The sequence below is a fragment of the Serinus canaria genome, chromosome 3, assembly GCF_022539315.1.
Source record: "Serinus canaria isolate serCan28SL12 chromosome 3, serCan2020, whole genome shotgun sequence".
NCBI lineage: Eukaryota > Metazoa > Chordata > Aves > Passeriformes > Fringillidae > Serinus > Serinus canaria.
Window position 1 is genome coordinate 83,112,146 of NC_066316.1, and position 22,393 is coordinate 83,134,538.

At 38.4% G+C, this 22,393-nt stretch overlaps 1 protein-coding gene across 1 annotated transcript; it reads right to left on the bottom strand.

Annotated features, from left to right (window-relative positions):
• Window positions 1–44: 44 nt before the first annotated feature.
• On the bottom strand, window positions 45–21,817 carry DDX43 (DEAD-box helicase 43). Its single transcript, XM_050973067.1, has 16 exons — window positions 21,499–21,817; window positions 20,878–20,933; window positions 20,373–20,505; window positions 18,953–19,060; window positions 18,326–18,407; window positions 15,909–16,065; window positions 15,705–15,823; window positions 15,316–15,426; window positions 12,538–12,679; window positions 8,920–9,020; window positions 8,103–8,190; window positions 6,474–6,601; window positions 5,766–5,875; window positions 4,902–5,040; window positions 4,068–4,155; window positions 45–761 (listed from the first exon to the last, which is right to left on the bottom strand). The coding sequence occupies exons 1-16, from the start codon at window positions 21,815–21,817 to the stop codon at window positions 654–656; spliced, it is 1,989 nt and encodes a 662-aa protein (XP_050829024.1). The 3' UTR covers window positions 45–653.
• Window positions 21,818–22,393: the final 576 nt, after the last annotated feature.

Genomic DNA, 22,393 nt, shown 5'->3' on the forward strand with positions numbered 1-22,393 from the left:
AAATCTTCTTCCCCAGTTAGCCACAAACAAGTACTTCCTATCATTCTCTCCTCCATTACAAGAAAATGCAGACCTCTCAAAAAATCTTGAGACACAAGTCTTAGCAAAAATGACTACTAATGCTAAGTTTTAAAGTAAGAATAAAGAAAACTTGCTTCAGCAAACACAAGAACAGCAAACAGAGCAGTTTTCATTATCCTGAGAAATCTCCCTGCATGCCAGCAGCATATCAAGGCAAAGATACAGTATTTTGAAACTACATTGACAAACATTGCTTACAATGAATAATCTGGTTCTCTGAATATAAAAGGAAAAATTATCTTTTACATTCTTATAAAGTAATACTGCATTTAACTAAAAACTCAAACCAACCAACAAAGCCACAATATTCGTTTTTAACCAGTAGACAATGTCTTTAGATGTTTCATTCATCACACAAGAAAAAAATATTATGTGAAAATAGTGTTCAAGTGCAAAACCAGATTTATTCCTATATAAAGTTAACCCAGTTTTCTAAGATGCTTTTGAGAAGTTTGTTTAAATAAGACAGGTATAGAAAACAAACACAAAATGAAACTAATAAATTAAAGCCCGTGGAAGCTAACACTAATTAAAATCACTTTCTCTGTTTCAGTAGCTTCAAGGGACTACACTTATTTTGAGGGCTTTCTCCAAGGTCTTGGTATATCCTTTTCAATTTCTTTTCTCATTTGTGATTGTTTGTATCTTTCTGCCATTGCAATAAGCTCGTCAGGAACTACCTATTAAAAAAGCAGGCAAAAAAACAAGGTGAATGTTAAATAAATCTAAGCTTTCGGACTGCTTTATGAAAATGCTACTGATTTGTTTGTTCCCAAACTTGATTTCATTATTTATAAGCTCCTGTCACTTTGCAGAATCTTTTCTGTAAAAATGCAGAGAGAAATTTTTTTACATAAGATTGTACTGAACTATACTGAAAATAATCATCATAGTGTCTCTGGATTTTCAATAATTTATCTATGCTTGTATCACCATATCTGATGGCAACATATAACCAGCTAATTCTAACATTATAGTTCAAACAGAAACGTATCTTTTAGTTATAAGGAACAGCTGGTAAAAACATCCAGTCCCACTTAAATGTGATATTATACTATATACATCTACTGAATGTTGATTTGTATTCAATTCCTTATGGAAGTTTTATGAGCCTCTGAAGAGAAACTTTGTGACTTAAAGAAAGTGTAGTCATAGGAATGGTTCTCATGTGCTGAGAACAAAGCTAAAAGACAAGGAAAGAGGGACAGGAGAAAACGGTCAGATCTCCCACCACTGGGAGGTCGTAAGAGCACCTTACCAAGATCCACAGGGGTTTTTGGCATGTTTGTAATTATGTGGAAAAGGTGAACAGTATCATCAAAACACTCTCATCTCTGAGTCCTTAACGACTGAGGCCAGATGTGAAGAATTACAGACAGATTTATTAGTTGAGTGACAGTGATGGAAAAAAAAAAAAACTGATATCATTCTTTTGCTCAGAAAACAAAGGAAATATCCAACAAGACTTCTTAAACCAGGCTGGGCAAAAAGCTCACATTAATGCAATGTTTACTGCAAAAAGCACAGTGCGCAACTGTACTGTCAAGAGGTCTTGGATCACTGATCTATCAAAGCCAGCCCACTTCAGCAATCTGCAATGGCACATGGCTGTCAGTGGAAGTCACCCCTCCAGAAACAGTTTCCTGATCAGAGCAAAGGGCACTGTGTGAATGTGCTATTAATATGATTGCCCTGTCTCTGTCATTTGTGTCTGCCAGTGGCACAAATACAGTGCAAACAGCAGAGTACAAACAAATGTAAACACCTTAAATTCTCCCTAAATATGCCTGGGCTTGGCAATGCTTGAACAGGTGGAGAATGCAGCCAGGACAAAAGCTCTGGTGGAGCAGGAAGTCATATTCCTTCAGTTTCCATTTCTTTTGGTCGGCTTTATAATTGAGCAATACTTGCTATTTGCTATCAGCAACTTTTTCTTGAGCTGGCATGAGGGACGGCTCACTAGTATATGTTTTACATGCTGAATTACTCTTACTCATGAACAACTATCCTGGCAAAATATGACAACTCTGGAAGAGTCCATTCTGCCTAAGTTTCAAACATTATTTAAAAATAAAGTTAATGTATCACTAGCTGAAAGGCACAACAGGCTTATCAGTGGAGACAGGAGTAATGAGACAAAGTTATTTTTCAGTTGAAACATGGGATGATTTTCTTCCTCAGTATCAAATCCTCCCCTAGAACTTGAAGCATAATTTATTCCAAATTAAAGTCGCAACAATTTCTTTGTTGGTGGTTTTTGAGCAAGTCAAGAGTGGGAAGAAGTGAGGATATAGAAACATAAAAATAGAAACAAAAATATCAGGGAGGTAATATCCAGCATCTAGTGGCTTGTTGAAATTTTTCATGAACAATTAATGAACAATGCATCTGCTAAATATACAAGCTAGGGTAGGGTCATCAAAGTGAGAAAAGGATAAAGATGCCATAATTCATATGGAATGCTTTTCTTGGTATCACAGAGATTACTGTTTTTTCCACTAAATCTGGCCATGCTTGTTAATAAGCATTTATATAGAAAAGATTCCTTCAGCATGAAATAGACACCTTTTTGTTGTACTTGTTTTTCTTTATATATCTATAGATTCGGTATCAGAGAGAAGATTTTGCTAACAAAAGCAACTAACTTGTTTTGAAATCAAAAGTATTCTGAGCCTTCAGGTCTCTCTTACATAATGCTTTAAGACTGAAACAATGGTATTTTCATTTGTCATGAGAAAAAACCCCAACACTTGGTCTGTAAGAATACTTCCTTTCTATCAGACATAACTAAGTTTGAGAATAATGTTATGACTAATAGTAACTTCTGGAAGCAAGGATTCAGAGTTCCTCTTTTCTCCTCTGAACTCAGAGACTTGTTCCCAGTTGAACTATAGCACATTACAAAAAACCACAACCAGTTTGGGAACTTTGCAGTCTGCAGCTGGAGACAAGACTTGAAAGGTAATTGCCAACTCAGAATAAAAACTCAAGGCATCTCTAAAGTAGCTTCACAGTATCATTTCTGGTTTCACCTCTTGCATTTTCTGAATAAAAACAAATCAAAAAAACCCCATCCCAATCAAAAACCCCAAATCTGCTACTTAAAGGAATTGTTAGGAGACTACTCTTCTACACCGTTTTTTTTTTCCTTTTCCTCCCTCAAAAGCATCTTACTAAGCTTGCAATAAAGCAACACAGTATCTTTCAAAGAAGAGTTATAAAACAGAGGATTGAGGTGAAGTTCTAACCCAAGGTTTAAAGTCTGAGTAAGTGTCTATAGTAAAAACCACAGCTTCTAGATAAAATTTAGTGTGTACTTAAACTCCCATCCAAAAAACCAAACAAACACTGTAACCCAAACAAAATTTCAGCTCAAGTCAGGACTTGAGCTGGGGGTTTACTATAAATCAGGCAAAATGTTGCTCTTTGTTACAGCAAAAAACAGTAACACAATTATCTGTTTTCTCAGATAAGGTATCTAGAAAAAATATGCTTCTTTAAAGAAAGAGATACATTCCAGTTCCACTTCCCGTTCTATTTACAAGCATCAGTAATAAAGCTTGGAAAAGTACATGCAGGCATTACAACTGTAAGATAGTTGAGCTTCTTCTGATACAAGTGCTCCTAATATTTAGACCATTAAACAAGAAATTGGTACATGTATCCAAAAGTGAAATACAAACGGAATAAAATTTTATGAAATAAAAGAAACCCTATTATTTCTCTGCAGACCTCAACATGTATGCTAGTTATTTTTTCTTTAGACATAGAAGGCTTTGGTTAAAGTTCACAGTTCCTTCCTGGGACTCATCTGTAAGGTAAAATACAGCTAAGGCTATCTAGGACAAGACAGACTAAAATAATTTCTTTCCTTGAGACACCACAAACACTCACCAAGAAGGGTCTAAATAGTCTTGGACCTTCATGACATGCTTCAGGTGCTAACCCAGAACCAATATAAGTCTTACCCAGTAATGTATGCTTACTTGGTTTGCTCTTTCCAGAATGTCAATCAGCTCGGACGCAAACCTCCAATCATTGCTGGTGACAAGTGTTACTGCCTCCCCGGAGCGCCTAAACGAGGAAGGAAACAACTGCTGATCCTCCAAACTCTGGCCAGGCTTTTACTACTGACCTAGGCAGTAATGAACAGTACTACAGGCAATATTACTGAGCTGGCTTGAGAATTAACCCTGCACATGACAGAGAGCAACTTTTTATAAAAATCAGAATACAGCAATTCACCTAAAATTGAGCAAATGTAAAACTAATTTAGATTTTTAGATAATAAACACAGCATAATAGCAACATATTTAAGTATGAAGAGACACACATTCATATCATGATTAAATGAGAAAAATCACACTTGTACTAGCCTGGGAAAGCAGCATCCAAAAGAACTACCACTAAATTACACCACCATGATCGGCTGCAGACTTTGAACCTACAGATGATTCTTTGCAATGTGCTGTCTAGAAACAAAAAATCAGCAGCTCATGAAGAGATAAACAAGGAAGTAACATTCCAGAATATCAATGCAAATTGTTTTTCTAATTCTTCCTCATATTTATACCAGCTTTCAAACACCCTTGATTCAATAACAGAAAAGTGTAAAACTTGCTTGCCTTCAATTTAACAGTGAATTCATTTAAAGACATAAAGCCGTGTGTTTCTGGAACATACTTTGAAAGAGTGAGGTCTTGACTGCCCCACCCCACATCACCTGTAGCCTCTAGAATTTGACAAGAAAAACACTTACGCTGTGCACAAAACATAACAAAACATTGATAACACCAGACTATTTTCTGCTAAACACTTACCCTGCTCTTCCAGTACGACCTACTCTGTGAACATATTCTTCAATGTTGCGAGGGAAATCGAAGTTGAAAACATGAGTAATATCGTGCACATCGAGGCCACGGGATGCCAAGTCAGTAGCCACCAATATACGAACTTTGCCTACAGTAAGTATGACAGGAAGAGAACTGGAGTTTATGGAACAAACAGAAAACATACTCCAGTTTATTGGTTTTCTAGCTTATAATGCACTTAATATTCTTAACACAAAGTAAAAATATGCTTGTTGAATGTCACACTGAGTTAGCTCCAAAAACAAGCTGGTAAGTAAGCACCCAAAATGTCATTTTACTATTATTTGCATTTCACAAGCAGAACAGCAGAGTGCAGGAAAAGTAAGAAATATGCCTGGTTCGATATAAAGACTCTGTCCAAAGAACAAAAATTTCAACAACTATATTCTCAGCTGACACTCTTGTCACAGCATGAGACTTTTATTAGCAGGTGTTCACATAACCCTGAATTGTGTTCACACAACCCTACTAGCATCATCTGGAGCATGACTGTTTCACTGAAAGCACCATCATCTGACATTCAAATTTACCATTCTGTAGACATACAATAAAAATTTTTCCAAAAACGTCAAAAGTAAAATAAGCCTTAAATTATTAAACTCCCAGACATTCAAAATTTTGTTGAAGAGCAATCTCTTTGTTTGCTGGGTCGTTTTTTGTTAAATTAATAAAGAAAATATAAAATTCAGAGCTCTTTGGTATTTTAATTTCTATAGTACTAAAGAGACAGGACACTTAGAATTAGACAAGTTTTGACCAGAATAAACTTTAAAATTCTGGCCTAAACAAACCAGTACTTCAGTACAAACTCACCTTTCTTGAAGTCATCCAAAGCCTGTTCTCGATCACATTGTTCCCTGTTGCCATGAAGTGACTGTACTGGAATTCCTTGGATACCAAAGTCACTTGCCAAGTCATCAGCTCTAGGGTGAAATAAAGCAATGGCTCTTAAAACAGAAGAAAAAAAGGAAACAAAATAGTGCAGCATCTAGATCTAAATCAAAAAGACAGTAACGTGCCAGCAAAAGCTAAATGTGAGCTTAAGGACAAAACATAACCAAGGTCAGCTGATACTTATTATTAAACAGGAAAGCAAGTCTACTCCACCTAGCAATGTTTACCTTTACTTATACTTTAGAGGAATACTAAATTATTTTTGTGTGCTTCACTCAAAAAGTTCAAGTATGATACAATGACTACCCCCCACACTAATCAGGTCTTGCATGCACCAGAGGTGTATGAAAGTAAACAGTACATCACATTGATGCATCCCCAAGAATCCAAATATCCCACTTGAGCTACGTGAAACTGAGACTTACCACCACCATTAATGATATTAAAAAAAAATACAAACTGCCAGTCAGTCTAAAGGAAGAAATAAATAAATGAAAATAATACTACTAGCAGCACACTGTAGAGAAGAGCTATTACACTTGATAGTTCTTAGTTCAAGAAACTATTCAGTATTTCTGTTAGGAAAAAAACCCCAAACAGAGATGATACTGGGAAGTGATTACATACGTAAGCTTTTTGCCCACAAAAATGATGACCTTATCTTTTGGCTTCATAGACTTAATGAAGCTATGCATGAAAGATCTCTTTTCTTCCTCAGGGATAACAATAACTTTTTGTTGTACTGTGCTTACTGCCTGTCAAACAGCAAAAAGGGATGTTAGGAAGAAACAGATTACAATAATTTTTTTTTCTGTTAATTCCCATATTGCCATGTTATAAAACTAGTAATATATGATACCATAAAAAATTATTTTAATATATATCAGTTTGGAGTCCAACCAATGCAGATTTCTTATTTCCTCATTGCTTTAGGAGAATAATAAAATTTACCCTTAAGCAGTTTTCCAAACTATTTATTTGCAGAGATTTAGAGGGTACCAATTAGTGAGGTGGAATAAATATATTATTAGTAAAAAACATATTTAAATTCTTTAATTTGCAATTTTTTAATGTTATTCCAGAGAAAGTTGGCAGTCTTACTTGAAATTATAGGCTTTTAAAGATGCTGTAAATCTCTCTGAAATGATCAATTCTAATTATTCCAATAACAGTTCATTAAAAACTTTACTCCATTATCTCTGAAGGTTACCACAGAATATCTAAGGACTAACTAATAAGCAGGATAAAATGTCTAGATATTCTCATGGCATGGTATCATGATCTTGTGGCAAGAGTTGAAGATTCAGTCAAGTGGACAAAGATCCTCTCTCCACATGGCAACCCTTCCCCCCCACCAGATATGTCAAATGGGAGAAACTCCTGTAAAAATAATTAATGCCCTAGAAAACACAGCTACAAGAGCAGCTGTCTTTCAAATTCTGATCCTGACAAGAACTGCCCTTTGATAAAAGCGTAGTTCTGAACAGAACAGACAAAAAGCATACTCTGTCTCTATTTCTACTGAAAAGTGGACTGGATACTAGGCTTCCTCATTACCTATCGCTAAAAAAAAATGGAACTGAAAAGGAAACTTTTCTAAGATCCTGGGCAAACTACTATTCCTGTAAATTCTGCTGGTACTGAAGCCAAATACACATAGCTGCACAACAATGACAAATAAGCAACTACATCCACATGTTAGAAGTTTTGGACTTTAAAGACAGTTCTTACTCTAACACATACTTTCTGCTACAGACAAGTGTCCTCCAAGAGTTTAGTAAAAAGCTCTCTCAAACTCCATTTGTGAAACATGCAGTCAGGAAACACAAATTTAGATAAGGATTTGTGTGCATTAGAAAGAAGATCTTCAGAAGGAAAACCAAATAAAGAACAAGAACTTGCTGAACCAAAATGAAGGTTGCAAAATCAAGGGATCACACAAAAACATTGGCATTGTGAACTAGAACATTAAATATGATTGATACTTGTCACCTGTTACATCTTCTACTGAAGAGCTAAGACTTCCAGATGTTGATACAGCAAATATGTTGGTTTATACTTTTAAAATTTTTTCTGAACTTTTAAGGAAACTTAAAAATAAATAGCATGGAGCTGTTTCTTGAAAGCTCAGATTGATTACAAAAGATATGTGCATTTACTTACATACAGTTAATTACAAGCAAAAAAATTCTGGGCTTAAACATAGGTTCTTCTACAAAAGGAAGTGGAAAAACCAAAAAGAACAGGACAACTTACTGCTAAGTCAAGAGTGCCAACATACACAATCATGGGATTTTTCAGGTAGGATTTTGCTAGGCGACGGACACCATCAGGCCAAGTAGCACTAAACAGGAAGTGAAGAGGAAAACACACACATGTGAGAATAGTGTGCCAAATCTTCTCTAATTCATTAATTTCATCATATTCTTAGTTTCTTTCCTTTCCTTTCTTATACACCAGTGAAACACTTATGCAGTAACAGTATGGAGTTTAATTAATCTTAAGTTAATAGTAAACAGTACTTGAACTTAAAAGGTAATTTTGTTGGTTAAAAGTATAGGCAACAATTATGGAGCCTTTCTATTGAAGCCTCAACTGAGTTTAGCAGTTGAACAATACCTAATAAGCAAGTTTCTGTTTTCTTAAACAACAGCTTAAATGCAACCTATGGGAATAAAAATTATTGTTGGGATATTTGATTGTTAAGTTCCCAAAAGCTGCATAATTTCAAAATTAATCCAGGTACAGACTAGAACAGATACTGATCAGAAAGTCAGGAAATACATTCGGTCTCAGATGGAGAACTGTAAGTTGGCATTTCAAGTTGATATGGTAAATTCCAGCTCTCCCAGGATATCCTCCTTATTCTGGGACAACCCAACTGTCTTCATATTTGAGGTAAAAAAAAATCAGAAAAGACAGTACAAAAAAAAAAAAAAAAAAAAAAGTCAAATGACTCATCAGGACTGACTAGACCAAATTAGAAAGAAAACTAGTAAAAATTTTAATAACTGACACATTTGTTGTTCAATAACCTTAAGTTCAAGTCCTGAGCACTACCATGTTTAGATACCTTGTCATAACAGTTTGCCTGTCAGGACGCACATCTATTAGGATCTTCATTATCTGAGGTTCAAATCCCATATCCAGCATTCTGTCAGCCTCATCTAAAACCTGTCCAGAAACAAAGTTATTCACTCTGCCTAGTCCCTCAGATAAGGGTTCGTTTCAGCAGGACATTACACAGAAAAAGATTTTAACGGTAACTGTTTTAATTGCAGAATCTTCTCCACAACTTACTGCAAAACCCGTTCAACTTTTATTATACTTCTTCAATTTCCTTGACGCTTTTTCATTCAGTATTATATTTGCAAGCAAAACGAGAAAATTCACAGTTCCTTTAAGAGCATTTAAAGTCAATTAACAAAAACCCCATCTGTTTGTTTTACCAAAAATTAGGTTAATGGCTAAAACTAAGTTCAAACTAAAAAAAAACCAAAAAACCCATAACCAACCAAACCCAGAGGGGAACAACCTGCTCAAAACACATAGGAAATTGTTTGCAATTTTAAGGGGAAATCTCATTTCTACCTCATAAGAGATCTCATACAGGACCAAAATATCACTTGTCAATTTAGTTCCTCATTACAAGTAGGAAAAAGCCAGAGCATACATTCTGGCACACACTAGGACGCTGCACAGCCCCCAGAGCACAAGCTTGTTTCATCTGGTAAAAAAAGCTAGAACTGAACAAGTGAGTTGGAGGTCTGAGAACATCTCTTTGGAACTAAAAAGTTTTCTAATATACAAGCACACTTGTGAATGTTTTCAGTCTCATACAAAGAAAGAAGACTGACATCTGAGACTCATTTATTTTCTTTGATTTATAGAAACTCTATTTGAAAATTAAAGTCACATGGATTGTGCTTTTAAGTATTTTAAGTATTGACAATTTCTAGTCACTTATGTGGAAATACAAGACATTGATGATAATCCCTTTCTACTGTCCTAATTCTGCTGTTCCATTATTCTCTGATATTTTATTTTATTAAAGGGGTTTAGTACATTATTTATGTAAATCTCTGAAATAACCACAAATTATCAACTGAGAGACAAGATAAGAATTCTATTTCTTTATTTAATTCTCTTCATTTTTAGAGGGCTCATAGAGATGTCATTAACTACATGAATTCTAATAGAATAGCAAGGCTGAAACATCACTAATTTTACATAAAGAGTTGGCTCAAATGCCTTTTTCAGCAGTAGAAGCTTTCTATGCTATTAAGCTCATTGGCACTTTGCTGCAGAGGGAAAAAGAAGCATCTGTGCCTAATAGATGGATCAGGTAGCTGAAATTTACTTTTCTTATTTCTGATAGCTGCTTCATTAAGAAGGCTGTAATATATATTAGGTAGCTTTTAGTACTGATTTTTTCAAATGTGTCATAGCCGCATCCTGGTTTATAATCTAAATGCCCTTCAAAGGATATAATCTTAGGTTTCTTGTTATCTTTAAATATATACAAATTTACTGACTTGTTTATATTGTTCATTTCAGTTTTGTTTCTTGGCAAAAAATTCTTACAAGCCAGCTCTTCCTTTGAAAATTATTTCGTTTCCTCTTTCCTTTGTTTTAAATCAGTTATTGGTAAGTTTAACACCATTTTTTAAAACTGAAGAATAAAAGCACTACTCCAATCTACCTTTTACATCCTCCTTCATGATTTATATATATATATTTAATTACACTTTCTCCTAAATGTTTCCCAATTATTCATGCACAATTCAGATTTCCTTCCTTCTGCTTTATCAGCACGAAGTCCAAAGAATTAAGATTACTTTGTCACACTGCTGATGAATACTTATTTACACTGAACACAGGGGAACAAAAAGCATATTTTCATATGACATGTATTTCGAACAGTCAAATGGCTGTTTATGACAGAATCTACAACCTTACTTCTGAAATACTGAACAACAGCAGTCTATCTTGAATAAATGGCTTCCTAAAAATCTGAATCATGACTTGATCAACTTGATGGTTCTGTCAAGCAAGAAGAGAAATTCTAACCGCAAACTCACCTTGGGTCCAGTACCTAATTAGACATAATTAACAGAGCTTGGTTTTGTGTTGCTGTTTTCCTTTTCTGGGGGGTGGTACATTTGGTTGGGTTTTAACAATTGTATCCCTGTATCTGACCTTGGAAGTCCTTTGGGAAACAATTGTATCATATTAGCAAGTAACACTCAGTTTACTTTGGTAACCTTCCTAAGACTCAGTAGTATCTTTCAATGAAAACGGTAAATGAAGCTCTTCAGTGAAGAGTGTTCTTCATCCAAGGTGGCAAATGTCAAATCTATCACCATTTTTTTCCTAAAGCAAGGCTGCAAGATTATTTGTTGGCTGAAAACTGATAATGAAGCTCTGGAAATAGAAAGCATCATATATATTGAAAAGCACAAGAAACAAGGATAAACATACAGGAAGATCACAAAAAGACAGAATTTTCAATGTCCAGTTTTTCATGTAAGGCTATTGTAGCACAGAATTTCCCTAAAGTTTGAGGCATGAGACCTTAACTACAACACAATACATGGTCCTTGCACAGGTTTTTCTGAAAATATTTAGCTGTTAGTCATGCAACAAAAAATGTCTCTCATCCTTGCTTTACATCATCTTACTTTTCAATATGATAGTTAATTCTTTTTACCAATGTCATACTGCAGTATATGCTGCACATACTGAAACACTCTTTTGGTTCAACACTCACTGCTTTATGAAGCACTGTGTGCCTGTGGTATGACTATATTTCACCTTGGCAGAAAGGTCACCTATGTTCCTATAGTCCTTGCAATGCAGGTTTCCAGGCCTGTCTTCCTCCTGCTCAGCAATCACATGTTAGTCCTCTACAGAATGCTACTCTCCTGTCTTCCTGTAATAAACTTTTTTCCCAAATGGCCAAATTTATAATGATGCTATACCACTGCTGGCTTTGCCAGTAAGCTCCCAACTATCACCTAGAATTGGAGTTAACTTGTTACAACATGGAGAGAATTTAACTGTCACAGGGTAGTGGGGTGGACAGAGAGCATGGCCAAATTGTCAAACTAGGCAATAAGTCACAGACAAGTTAGAAATAAACTGAATATATACAAGCATTTTACAAACATCAATGGTCTTACTTGTTCAGCACAGGAAAAGGCAAAAATGAAATGAAGACATAAGGATTATTATAAATGTTTATAAAGCTGTTTTTCCACTGAGATCAAAAGAAAGTCAGTCCCCCAACATTTAAATATCTGTGGGTGACTATGCTACCACGTAAGTTCTAATAAAAAAATTGAGACACTGGTAACCTTTAAAAAGAAAAGGAAAAGACAACTTCAGAAAGCTATTTCATCCATTAGTAACTAATCCTGACAAAATGAATTTTAGAATTCCATTACTGAAAAAACAATTTAGCATCTTTAAAATGCTTGCTGTGCTAGAAGCCTATTTTTCCTAGGGAATACTTCACATCTGCAATACAATTATAGTAAGTATGAATCATCCCTCCAACAGCAATATCAGCGTTAAGCTGTATTGTAATTAATACTTTGGAAGTTTAAAGAAAACTCCATTAAAGCTTAAATTCAAACTGAGTCAACCATTTCCCAGCTGATGCATTACTCATTGCATATCAGATACTTGCCAAATATGTTATGCTCTTCAAATTTATGAAGTTGTTCATTTGAAGATCATTCAGTCTGCCAGGAGTAGCAATAACAATATCCACACCTTTGGTAACCGTGTCTATCTGTCCTTTTCGGTCCCCACCACCATAGACGCAAATACTGTAACAGAAAAGTTTTACAGGTGTAATATATTCAATTTCAGCTAAAGTCAATCCTTTTCAAATAAATGCCACCATGTTGCTTTAAAAGTGTCACCTGGTATTAACAAGTGGAAGGAATACAATAAGTGTGATTGACAGTACTGCAGTAATTAATAACATTAACACTGAATGACACTCCCTCAACAGTCCAGCAACAGTTTTCCACTTAAACTGCAGTGAAAAAAATCATGAAAGGAAGATAGCTCATATGTTTTGGGTTGTTCTGAAAACATTTACACAAAAAATAGATGAACATATGAAAGGATGCCATGATTCTCCCAAAAGTACCATCAAAAGTGAGGCGTTTTGCTGTTGGGGTGACGGTAAGACGTATTCAGAGTTAACAAAAAGTTAGTTAACACAAAGTTAGTTAACACAAAGTTAGTTAGTTAGTTAACACAAAGTTAACAGAGATCCCTAAAAGCAAGTTTCAGAGTACAGTAATGTCTGTTAGTTGCTTAAATGGAGATCTTCCCTTAGCAGGTTTGTGGATGAAATCAAACTGGGGAAAGAGCTGATGCACTCAAGAGAATTAGGGTTTTACCAGAAGAACCACAAAAAGGTTAGAGAAATGGGCTGATGAAAATACCATAAAGTTTAACAAAAAAAAAGACAGAGATGGAAAATGACCCAGGGCCAACGTGCTAGAAGATGACATAGCAAAAAGACCTGTGTGGGCTAGAACCTGAACATTATTCAGCAAAGTAATCTCTTAGAAAAGAAAGCCAGGTGTGTTCTACGGAGCAGATAGCAATAGGAAGTGTAAAAATAATATTGGCCCATTACAGGATGAGGATGGTCACCTCACAAACATGGACAGAGACAAGGCAGAGCTGTTTAATGTGTTCTTTGCTGCTGTCTTCAACACAGATGATGCATCAAGGGGATTTCAGTGCCCTGAGCTGGAGAACCAACACTGCGAGAATGATCCACTCTCAGCTGAGCTGCAAATTATGCAGGATGTGCTGCTCCAGCTGGATTTCTACAGATCTATGGGGCATAATGGGATTTGTACAAAAATCCTCAAAGAGCTGGCTGATGTCATTGAAAAATCTCTCAATGATTTTTGAGCGGTCTTTGGAATCCAGAAAGGTCCCCGGTGAAGTTATGGAGAAGATTATGTTGGGAAGTAAGACAGTATGGTCACTGGCCACAGCCAGCACAGCTCCATGAGAATGAAGTCCTGCTTGTCAAGCCTGACTTCCTTTTATGACAATGTAACCCACTAGGATGATCAATGGAAACCTGTTGATGCAACCTGTTTGGATTGTTGTTGATGCAACCTGTTTGGATTTCAGTAAAGCTTTCTCAATACTATCTCTAATAGTATCCTTCTGGACAAAGTGTCAAGCACACAGCTGGATAAACACATCATGGGATATGTGAGCAACTGGCTCACACATCAGGGTTACATCCTGTCACCAGAAGGGCCCCACAGGGCTCCAGCCTTGGCCCTCATAACATCTTCATAAATGACCTGGAGGCAGGACTGCAAGGGACACTAACCAAGTTCACAGACGATACAAAACAGGGAGGAGTTTCGACTCCCTTAAAGGCAGGGAGGCCCTGCAGAGAGACCTTGAAAAATGAGAGGGCTGGGCAACCACCAACCACACAAAGTTCAATAAGGGAAAGTGCTGGATTCTGTATCTGGGATGGGAAACCCCAAATGTACAGACAGACTGGGGAATGGGATGCTGGAAAGCAGTGCCTGGGGAAGGGACTTGGGGGCTCTGGTCCCTGGCAAGTTGAACATGAGCCAGCAGTGCCCTGGCAGCCAGGAGAGCCAACCCTGTCCTGGGGGCATCAGGCACAGCATCACCAGCCAGGCAAGGGAGGGGATTGTCCTGCTCTGCTCTGGGGCAGCCTCACCTCGAGTGCTGGGGGCAGTTCTGGGCACCACAAAGTAAGAAAGACATTGAACTGTTAGAGAGTGTCCAAAGGAGGGCAACAGAGATGGTGAAGGGCCTTGAGGGGAAGCGTGTGAGGAGTGGCTGAGGGCACTTGGTCTGTTCAGCCTGGAGGAGACTGAGAGGAGAGCTTACTGAAGTTACAACTTTCTCATGAGGGAAAGAGGATGGGCAGGCACTGATCTCTTCTCTGTGGTGACCAGTGACAGGATCCAAGGGAATGGCCTGAAGCTGTGTCAGGGGAGGTTTAGTTTGGATATTAGAGACAGGTTCTTCACTGAGAGGGTGGTTGGGCACTGGAACAGACTCCCAAGGGAAGTGATCACAACACCAGCCTGACAGAGTTCAAGTGTTTGGACAATGCTCTCAGTCAGATGGTGTGACTCTTGGGGAAGCCCTGTGCAGGGCTAAGGGCCAGATTTGATGATCCTTGTCCCTTTTAAGTCAGCATATTCTGTATAATTCTTCTAGCTGTCAACTCAGAAGGAAAAGAAGCAGAAAAGCTACATAGACTTTGACTATGAGACTAGTAAAAACAGAAATTCTGACAACTGGGAAAATATAATCTCTGCATTTACAACTATCTCCTCCCCTCTTACATGCAATTATTGTAGAAAGTGAATTTAGACACAATTGGTAGGAGAAAAAAGATATTACTTAACAAGCCAGTGAAAAGGAAGACTACCTTTTAATTCCTTTGTATGCATACTTTGAACACTCTGCCTCTACCTGAAGTGCCAGTTCTCTGGTGGGAGCAAGAACTAACATTCCAGGCCCTCCACGCTGATCTTTGGATCTGCAACAAAGCATATTTAAAATGTTGGTATATAAGGATGGGCAAAGTCCATCTTGCTTGACACTGAATATTTTTATACTGTTCTAAGCTTTCTCTGCTAATGGAATCTATGGTGACAAATTTGGTGCTTATTCCATCAGACTTATAAGTTTTTTTTTTCAACACAGGATTTTTATTTTCATTGCTAGAAAATCATCTCAGGAGTTGGGTGCAGGAGGAAGTAAGTGCAGGGGGAAGTATGCACAGCTAAACAAATCAGACCTGTGAGCAGTCCTTACATTGGTTGTGAAGTCAAGTGAATGAATCCAGGCATTAAGTATGCTAATGTCTTCCCAGTACCAGTCTGCGCTATACCAATAAGATCAATTCCTTGGAGTATAATTGGCCACGCCTGGGACTAACATAAAACAACAAATACTTAAATGTAGTCTTTGTTTTTTTCTTAAGGTTCAGTGAAAGAGTCATCAAAATTGAAGACATACCTGAATTGGTGTAGGCTTTTGAAAACCAACTTTTCTTATATTGGCCATAATATCAGGATAATGCTCAAATACATCTTCAAATTTACAAACAGGATTGGGAATGCAGCGCTTTTCACCTTCTTTCAAGTCATCACAAGTTATATCATTATTTTCTTTCCTGTATAAAGTAGTGCAATTGTTTTGAAGTCTCATTATCTGAAAAATTAGAGCTAACACAAAAGACTGTGTTTCTTAGCTTATTTTAAACTCCTTGAACAAGAAAAACCAAGTTCAGGCTCTTGAATGGGACAGAAATAGTCTTCTGTCTTTCTTAAAAGTCCTTCTGTAGAAACACTTCTCCCAGAGGTATCAATTACATTTTTCTTAAGAACAACTAATTTGAAGTTATATATGGTTATAACATGAACTGCACTCCTAGCAGGCTACAATTATACCTGATTACAAATTAAGTAAGTATGACAAATTTTAAACCCAAAGACAATCCAGAATTCAGATGAATGGCTTCAACTTATCAGCCAGAACTCTACATTCTGACAAAAACCTCCCACAACTGTTTTCAGAGCAGCTATCTGGATACTCTAGACAATACCAACAGAACAGTTTTGGAAAAAGAACATGACTAGTAAGACAAGCTCCAAAAAAAACCTGCTGGAAAAACAAGTCCCTAAAAGCAGGCAAAACCCAAATCACAACCCCTATAAAAGATTATATTAAAAACTGCTGTCCCAAGGCTTCCTCCAATTTAGAGCTATTAATAGCCTGTCCTAGTTTCAGCCAAGGCACAGTTAATTTTCTGCCACTGGCAGTGAGGGGAGCTGGAAGCCATGCGGGCATGCCTACATTGTTACTCTGTATCACCCGAATCATCATCGGGGCCTGAAGGGGATTTTCACTTTCCAGGAGAAAGGGGGTGTGGTTTCCTGGGGAAGAAAAAAGCAATGACTCTCCATGGCCATTTTGTTCCTTTTCCCAGGAGAGCAAATGATGGTTGGAGAGGGGAGGTGGTGTGGATGGTCTGACCAGCTGGCTTGGCATCATCGTTTTTTGTTATCTCAGGCTTGGGGAAAACAACATGAGCACGGACAGTTTCATCCACCATTCTCTCCTTTGTCTCAGGAGCTCTGTGGTGGTGCTGTGTTGGTTGGAATTCCATGAGCACTTCTGCATGCAATCACCTTTCATATAATGTTTTTATTGGTGTTGCCGCTGTTTTTCTTATCTCATTGATGTTTTCCAGTAAATTCTTAATCCATAATCTCTGCCTTTTGTCCCTCTCTCACCAGAGGGAGTGAGGGAAGCAGAGTGGCTGCTTACTGCTTATAGCTTAATTTCCATCTGGTTTTAAACTATGACATCTGCATAAGCATATTGATTTCAGTCTTGTACTCCTCTGAAGATTCCATTCAGTAAAAAGCTTTTCTTCAAGTGGGGTGCAAAATAGGAAAAAAATGAGCAATTCAACTTCCCCTCATGTTTATAGAATTATTTCTTTCAGTTGCTGCCTTTTTTTTCCTTAAAGTGAACTGATTAGATGAAGTAGAAAAAAAAATTCCTTCATCACACAAGTTCTATTCCTCAGTACATATTTTTAACCTACAAGTACAATGTTCTGTAATTTGCACTAGCTCTAACAACAACATATCCATATACTTTAAGGGAAAAGGTGAAAGCATCTGGAAACAATTCCATGCTTTGCTCACTGTGGCAAAGTTTCTCTGGCATGCAAAGAAAAACAGATATCTTGCAAGAAGAAAAGTAATAAAAAGCTAACACTTGAATAATGCTCACTAACTTCAATAGACTTACTAAAGAGGGCTGTAACTATTACCAAGGACTGAACCAAACCACCTGAAACAGATGACCTGTTTTCCTTGCAAGGTACTGATACAGATTGTTGGATCAAAATAAATAGATGCAGTTAACTGAAGCATGTACTCACCAGGATGTGCTTGTAAAAACAAGACAGATATAAAAGGAAGACAACAGCAACAAAAGTTGGAATTTGGTTTGATGATAGTTTTGACTAAAAAAATGCAGGGGAAAAATTGCAGCCAAAAGATATTCAACCTGTGAACAATCCTATTTGGAAGGACCTAGAAAATGTGAACATACTGTCTCATGAAAGGCAAAAAAACAGCCAAAAGTCAGTGAACTGTTATGATTTTTTCTGTTTTGAAATTCAACTAAATCAAACATTTTTAGAGAAGCAGAAAATCCCTGAAGTTAACTTTCCAGACGACTAATAATCTCATCTGCTAGTTGTTTCATTCCCAAGAAAGAGTTCTTAAAAAGATTAAGTTGCTACAAGATCCCAGAATTAGTGTCTCTGTCTCAGTATTTAATCTCTCACTTTCTAGTCTCTCTAGTTTAATAGTAATTTTTGCCAAGCAGATGATTCCCTAAAGAAATCATCTTACCGCCACAGTTCCACTTCTTCTTGTGACATAGATGCAGTCCTGGGTGATTCTTTGTAGAAGTTTTTCTCAATTGGAGGCAAGCCTTAAACAATCAGAAAAATCCAACTTGAATCAGCAAGAAATAATACAGAGTCAGTATAAGTCTGCTAAAGCTTAAGACGGAAAGCTCAGGACCCAGAAAGTGCCTTGAGGCAGAAGACTAGCTGGAAGTGATGGAAAACCATTGCTCATGTAAAAAGATGAAGGCTGAGCTAAACACTTCAATATCTGCAAAAAAACCACTCCCCCACATTTAAAGTTCTGAAGTAATACCTACTAACATATACAGTAGTATGTTTAACAACTCATAGTGTTTTTTTTTTCCCCGTGGCCACATACAAAACAACATTTTCAAAGGGTGACATTCAAAATACCATATGAGTAGCAGGTTTAAGTCTTGGCACAGTAACCAGCATCCTCCATGACCATGTTGAGAAATGCTAATATGGTCAGCTCACTGAAAATACATCACTAATTTGGGCTCTGAAAGATTTAGGCACCTCAAATCAAGTATTAGAAACATTTAAGCATTCCAACAGATTTACTACATAAAGACAAGTATAATACAATCAAAATTGTAAAACTAACCTGCCCACTTCATAGACTCATATTTGGCCCTGTTTTCTCGAATAGAGGCCCAGTTAATTACTGGCTTCTTTGGGTTATTTTCAGGCTTGATAATGTCCAAGGTTTTTCCTGCAGAGTTAGTAACAAAATGCTGCTGTTTGATGGAACAAACCATGGGGAGAAATCTCCCCTCAAAACAAACATGTTTTCTATTGCAAGGCCTCATATATTTTAAGTAGACATGAAACATATAAGTGGAAAATTATTTCCTAGATCTCTGCCCTGAAACATTGCTAAAATGTGGACAAAATCAGTTTTGATAAAAAAAGGGAAACATTTCAACACATTCAGCTACTTAAAGGAAGTAATGACAGGGTATGAAATGCTTCTCCTCCAGCTATAAACAAAGTTTGTTGTGCAGCAAGGTTTTGAAAAACTTGTGAAACCAGTAGATGATATGCAGAGAGAAAGCTTTAACAGCTACAAGAGCAAAGCTTAGGTCTAAAGCATCCAACAACACCACAATAAAGCCTCAGTGTAGTTATATTCTGTACTCCTTTTTTGATGAGGTTAACCCTTCCTAAGTAAGTGCAGTTTAACCTGAAGATATAAATAGCAACACAGTTGTGTGGAAAATTAGTGGAAAGGCAGGAAACATAGGGACAACACTGTCACAAATCCTAAGGTAGTTTTAAATATTTCTAGACTCTTGAAACATACTCATTGACCTTCTGGGACACTTCTAAAAAGGAAACACACAGCTACTACAGTCCTTATTCTAATGCTGGAACATAATTCCTGTATCCCTTCTTCCTCATCAGTGCATCAGATTAACAATTGTGGATGGTGTTTGCCTGTGCAAAAAATTGTTGGGAGCACATACAAGACATACCAATAATATAAGCAGCATCCAAATGTACAAGAATGATTTCTATATCCATGTAACACAGCTACCACAGGAAAGCCTAGTAAAGCCAGGCACGAAGTGCAACATCAAATCTTAAGACATTAAGACTTCCCTTGAAAGTAGTAGGAAGTCAGCACGGCCCATGCTAAGATCAGCACTTTATAGACTATCTTTACAAAGGTTTACTGCATTGCAATATTCCACAGATACCAGAATAAAACTTGCACTAGAGTCAATATTGGTATTATGGAGGAACCAATGAGCTATAACATTCTGCATCCATAAAATTGTTGAAAACACACAGAAACTGGTTTTCACAGAATCCTGGCAGTTTGGGGGGAGGGGGAAAATGTCCATAGTTGAAAAAAGGAGAATATCTTGGTATTTCTGTTTTAAGAAGATGCCATTGCCCAAGAACAAGGTTTAAGTTAACTTACTTTGTAAAATATGAACAATATAAAACGACTCCAGCAAACTACCAAATATATGGAATACAATCCATAATATCTTTTCCCCCAACCTCACATTTCTTACCTTTCTCTGTCCCACCTCTAACATAGTTTTGTCCAGAACTTGTAATAAGATTGTCAATCAACATCTTGGCTTTGTTTTGCACATCAATGCTGCCAAAAATCTTTACTTCAGATTCATAGGTTCCTCTTGTAACCTATGTTCAAAAACAGCACTGATTTTTTTTTCCATACTGCAAAGACAAACGTTATACAAGAACACATACTGAAAACAATTTTTGATCTTTTTTTCCCCTGAAGTTTAACTTGTTCTGTGAAAAGGCCCTTTAATCCCTTTACTAAAAGAGAAGGAAATAAATGCAAACTTAAGGAAAAAAATCAAAAACCTTTTATTTTCACATAACATCCAAGGTGCACCCTCAGTTCCACTTCCTTTTCACAAATTGTAAAACAGTGGCATTATTACAGCTGTTGTAACACCCTTAAACTTCCTCCAAATGGTTTACACAGAAACAACCAAGCCTGCTCCCAACAGAGCCCATTCCTTGACAACATACAGCACATGGTACCTTTATCCTGGAACCTGAAGAATCCTCAAGTTCTTTAATTTTAGTTCCACCCCTACCTGTTATAAAGATACACAGCAGGTATTACAGAGATTTAGGACAAACTGCCCAAACCTACACATACATACATAATTGTATGTATTGTGTTTGTGACCAAACCCCAAGACTTTCATGTGAGTGCGTGTAACTACAAATAAAAGCACTTGTGACACCAAACCGTTGGGGACTGTAGGTAACTCTTCTGTCAATTAATCAAACGCAAGGTTTGTGTGCAGGGGAATGCCCTTCAATAGAAGAGGTGGAGGAGTAAAACTAGATCAAGAGATTGTCACCCTTCCCCCATGTGACTAGAGGGGCTTCAGAACACTTGCACACTGCTGGCCTTGAGAAACAGACATCAACTCGATCACTTTAGGGTGGAAAAGTTTCCCTGGCGAGCGGCAGACACTCTGCAAGAGCAGCCTGCCATGCCCAGGCGGAGAGGGAGCCGCACGGGAACTGCGAGGGGCCCTTCACGGCCAGACTGACGGAAGCTCTCCCTCAGGACACTGAGGGGACCGGCTCCTCCCCACCCGCTTACCCCAGGGGGTCAAGCACCCGGCCCGGGGGTGCACCCGTCATTACCTATGAGAGCCCCGACCAGAGCGCTATCCAGGTGGAAGCAGAGCGGCGCCGCAGAGTCCCGAGCCTGGCCGGCCGCAGCTCGGGGCGGCCGCTGCCACGCCGCCCGCCTCGGGCCGCCGGAGCCTTCAGCGCCTCGCGGCTCCCACCCTTCCCCTCCGGCATTCCCCGTGCCCCTCCCCCGTCGCCCGCCGCTCTCCACGGAGGCGCGGCCCCACGAAGGGGTGCTAGGCGACCAGCACAGCGGCCCGGCAGCAGCAGCGGCCCGCGGCCAGTCCTGCGCACCCAGCTCCTCGTCGCTGCTCGCGTCCCAGTCCGACATGGCGGCCTCACCCGGCTCGGCCGCCCATGCGGAGGGACTTGGCGCGTCTCAAACCCGGGGCGCGCTGATTGGCCGGGGAGGGCCGCTCTCTGAGCTGTGATTGGCTGGCTCCGCACGGGGGCGGTAGCTTTATGGCTGCCCCTGCTGTGTTTTCGGGGGCCCCTGAAGTCGGTGCGGCTGGACAAGGCCTCTGGGAGCGTGGAGTCCAAGCCGTGATCCAGCAGCGCCTTGTCAAACAGACTGTGGCACTGAGTGTTTGAGACCAAGCCACGTGCAATGTTTGCTTCAGCACTTCCAGCGCGGTGACTCCCCGCTCCCTGGGCAGCCTGTTCTGATGTCCGGTCACTCTTTCTACAAAGAACTTTCTAATGCACTACCTGAACCGGCCCTGGCACACTTTAGGACTGTGTCCTCTTGTCCTGTCGCTGGTTGCCTGGGAGAGGAGGCCAGCCCCCCACCTGGCAACAGCCTCCTGTCAGGCAGTTGTAGAGAGCCATAAGGGCCTCCCTGGGCTTTCTTTGCTTCAGGATAACCAAGCCCTGCTGTCTCAGCTGCTCCTCACAGGACTTGTGCTCC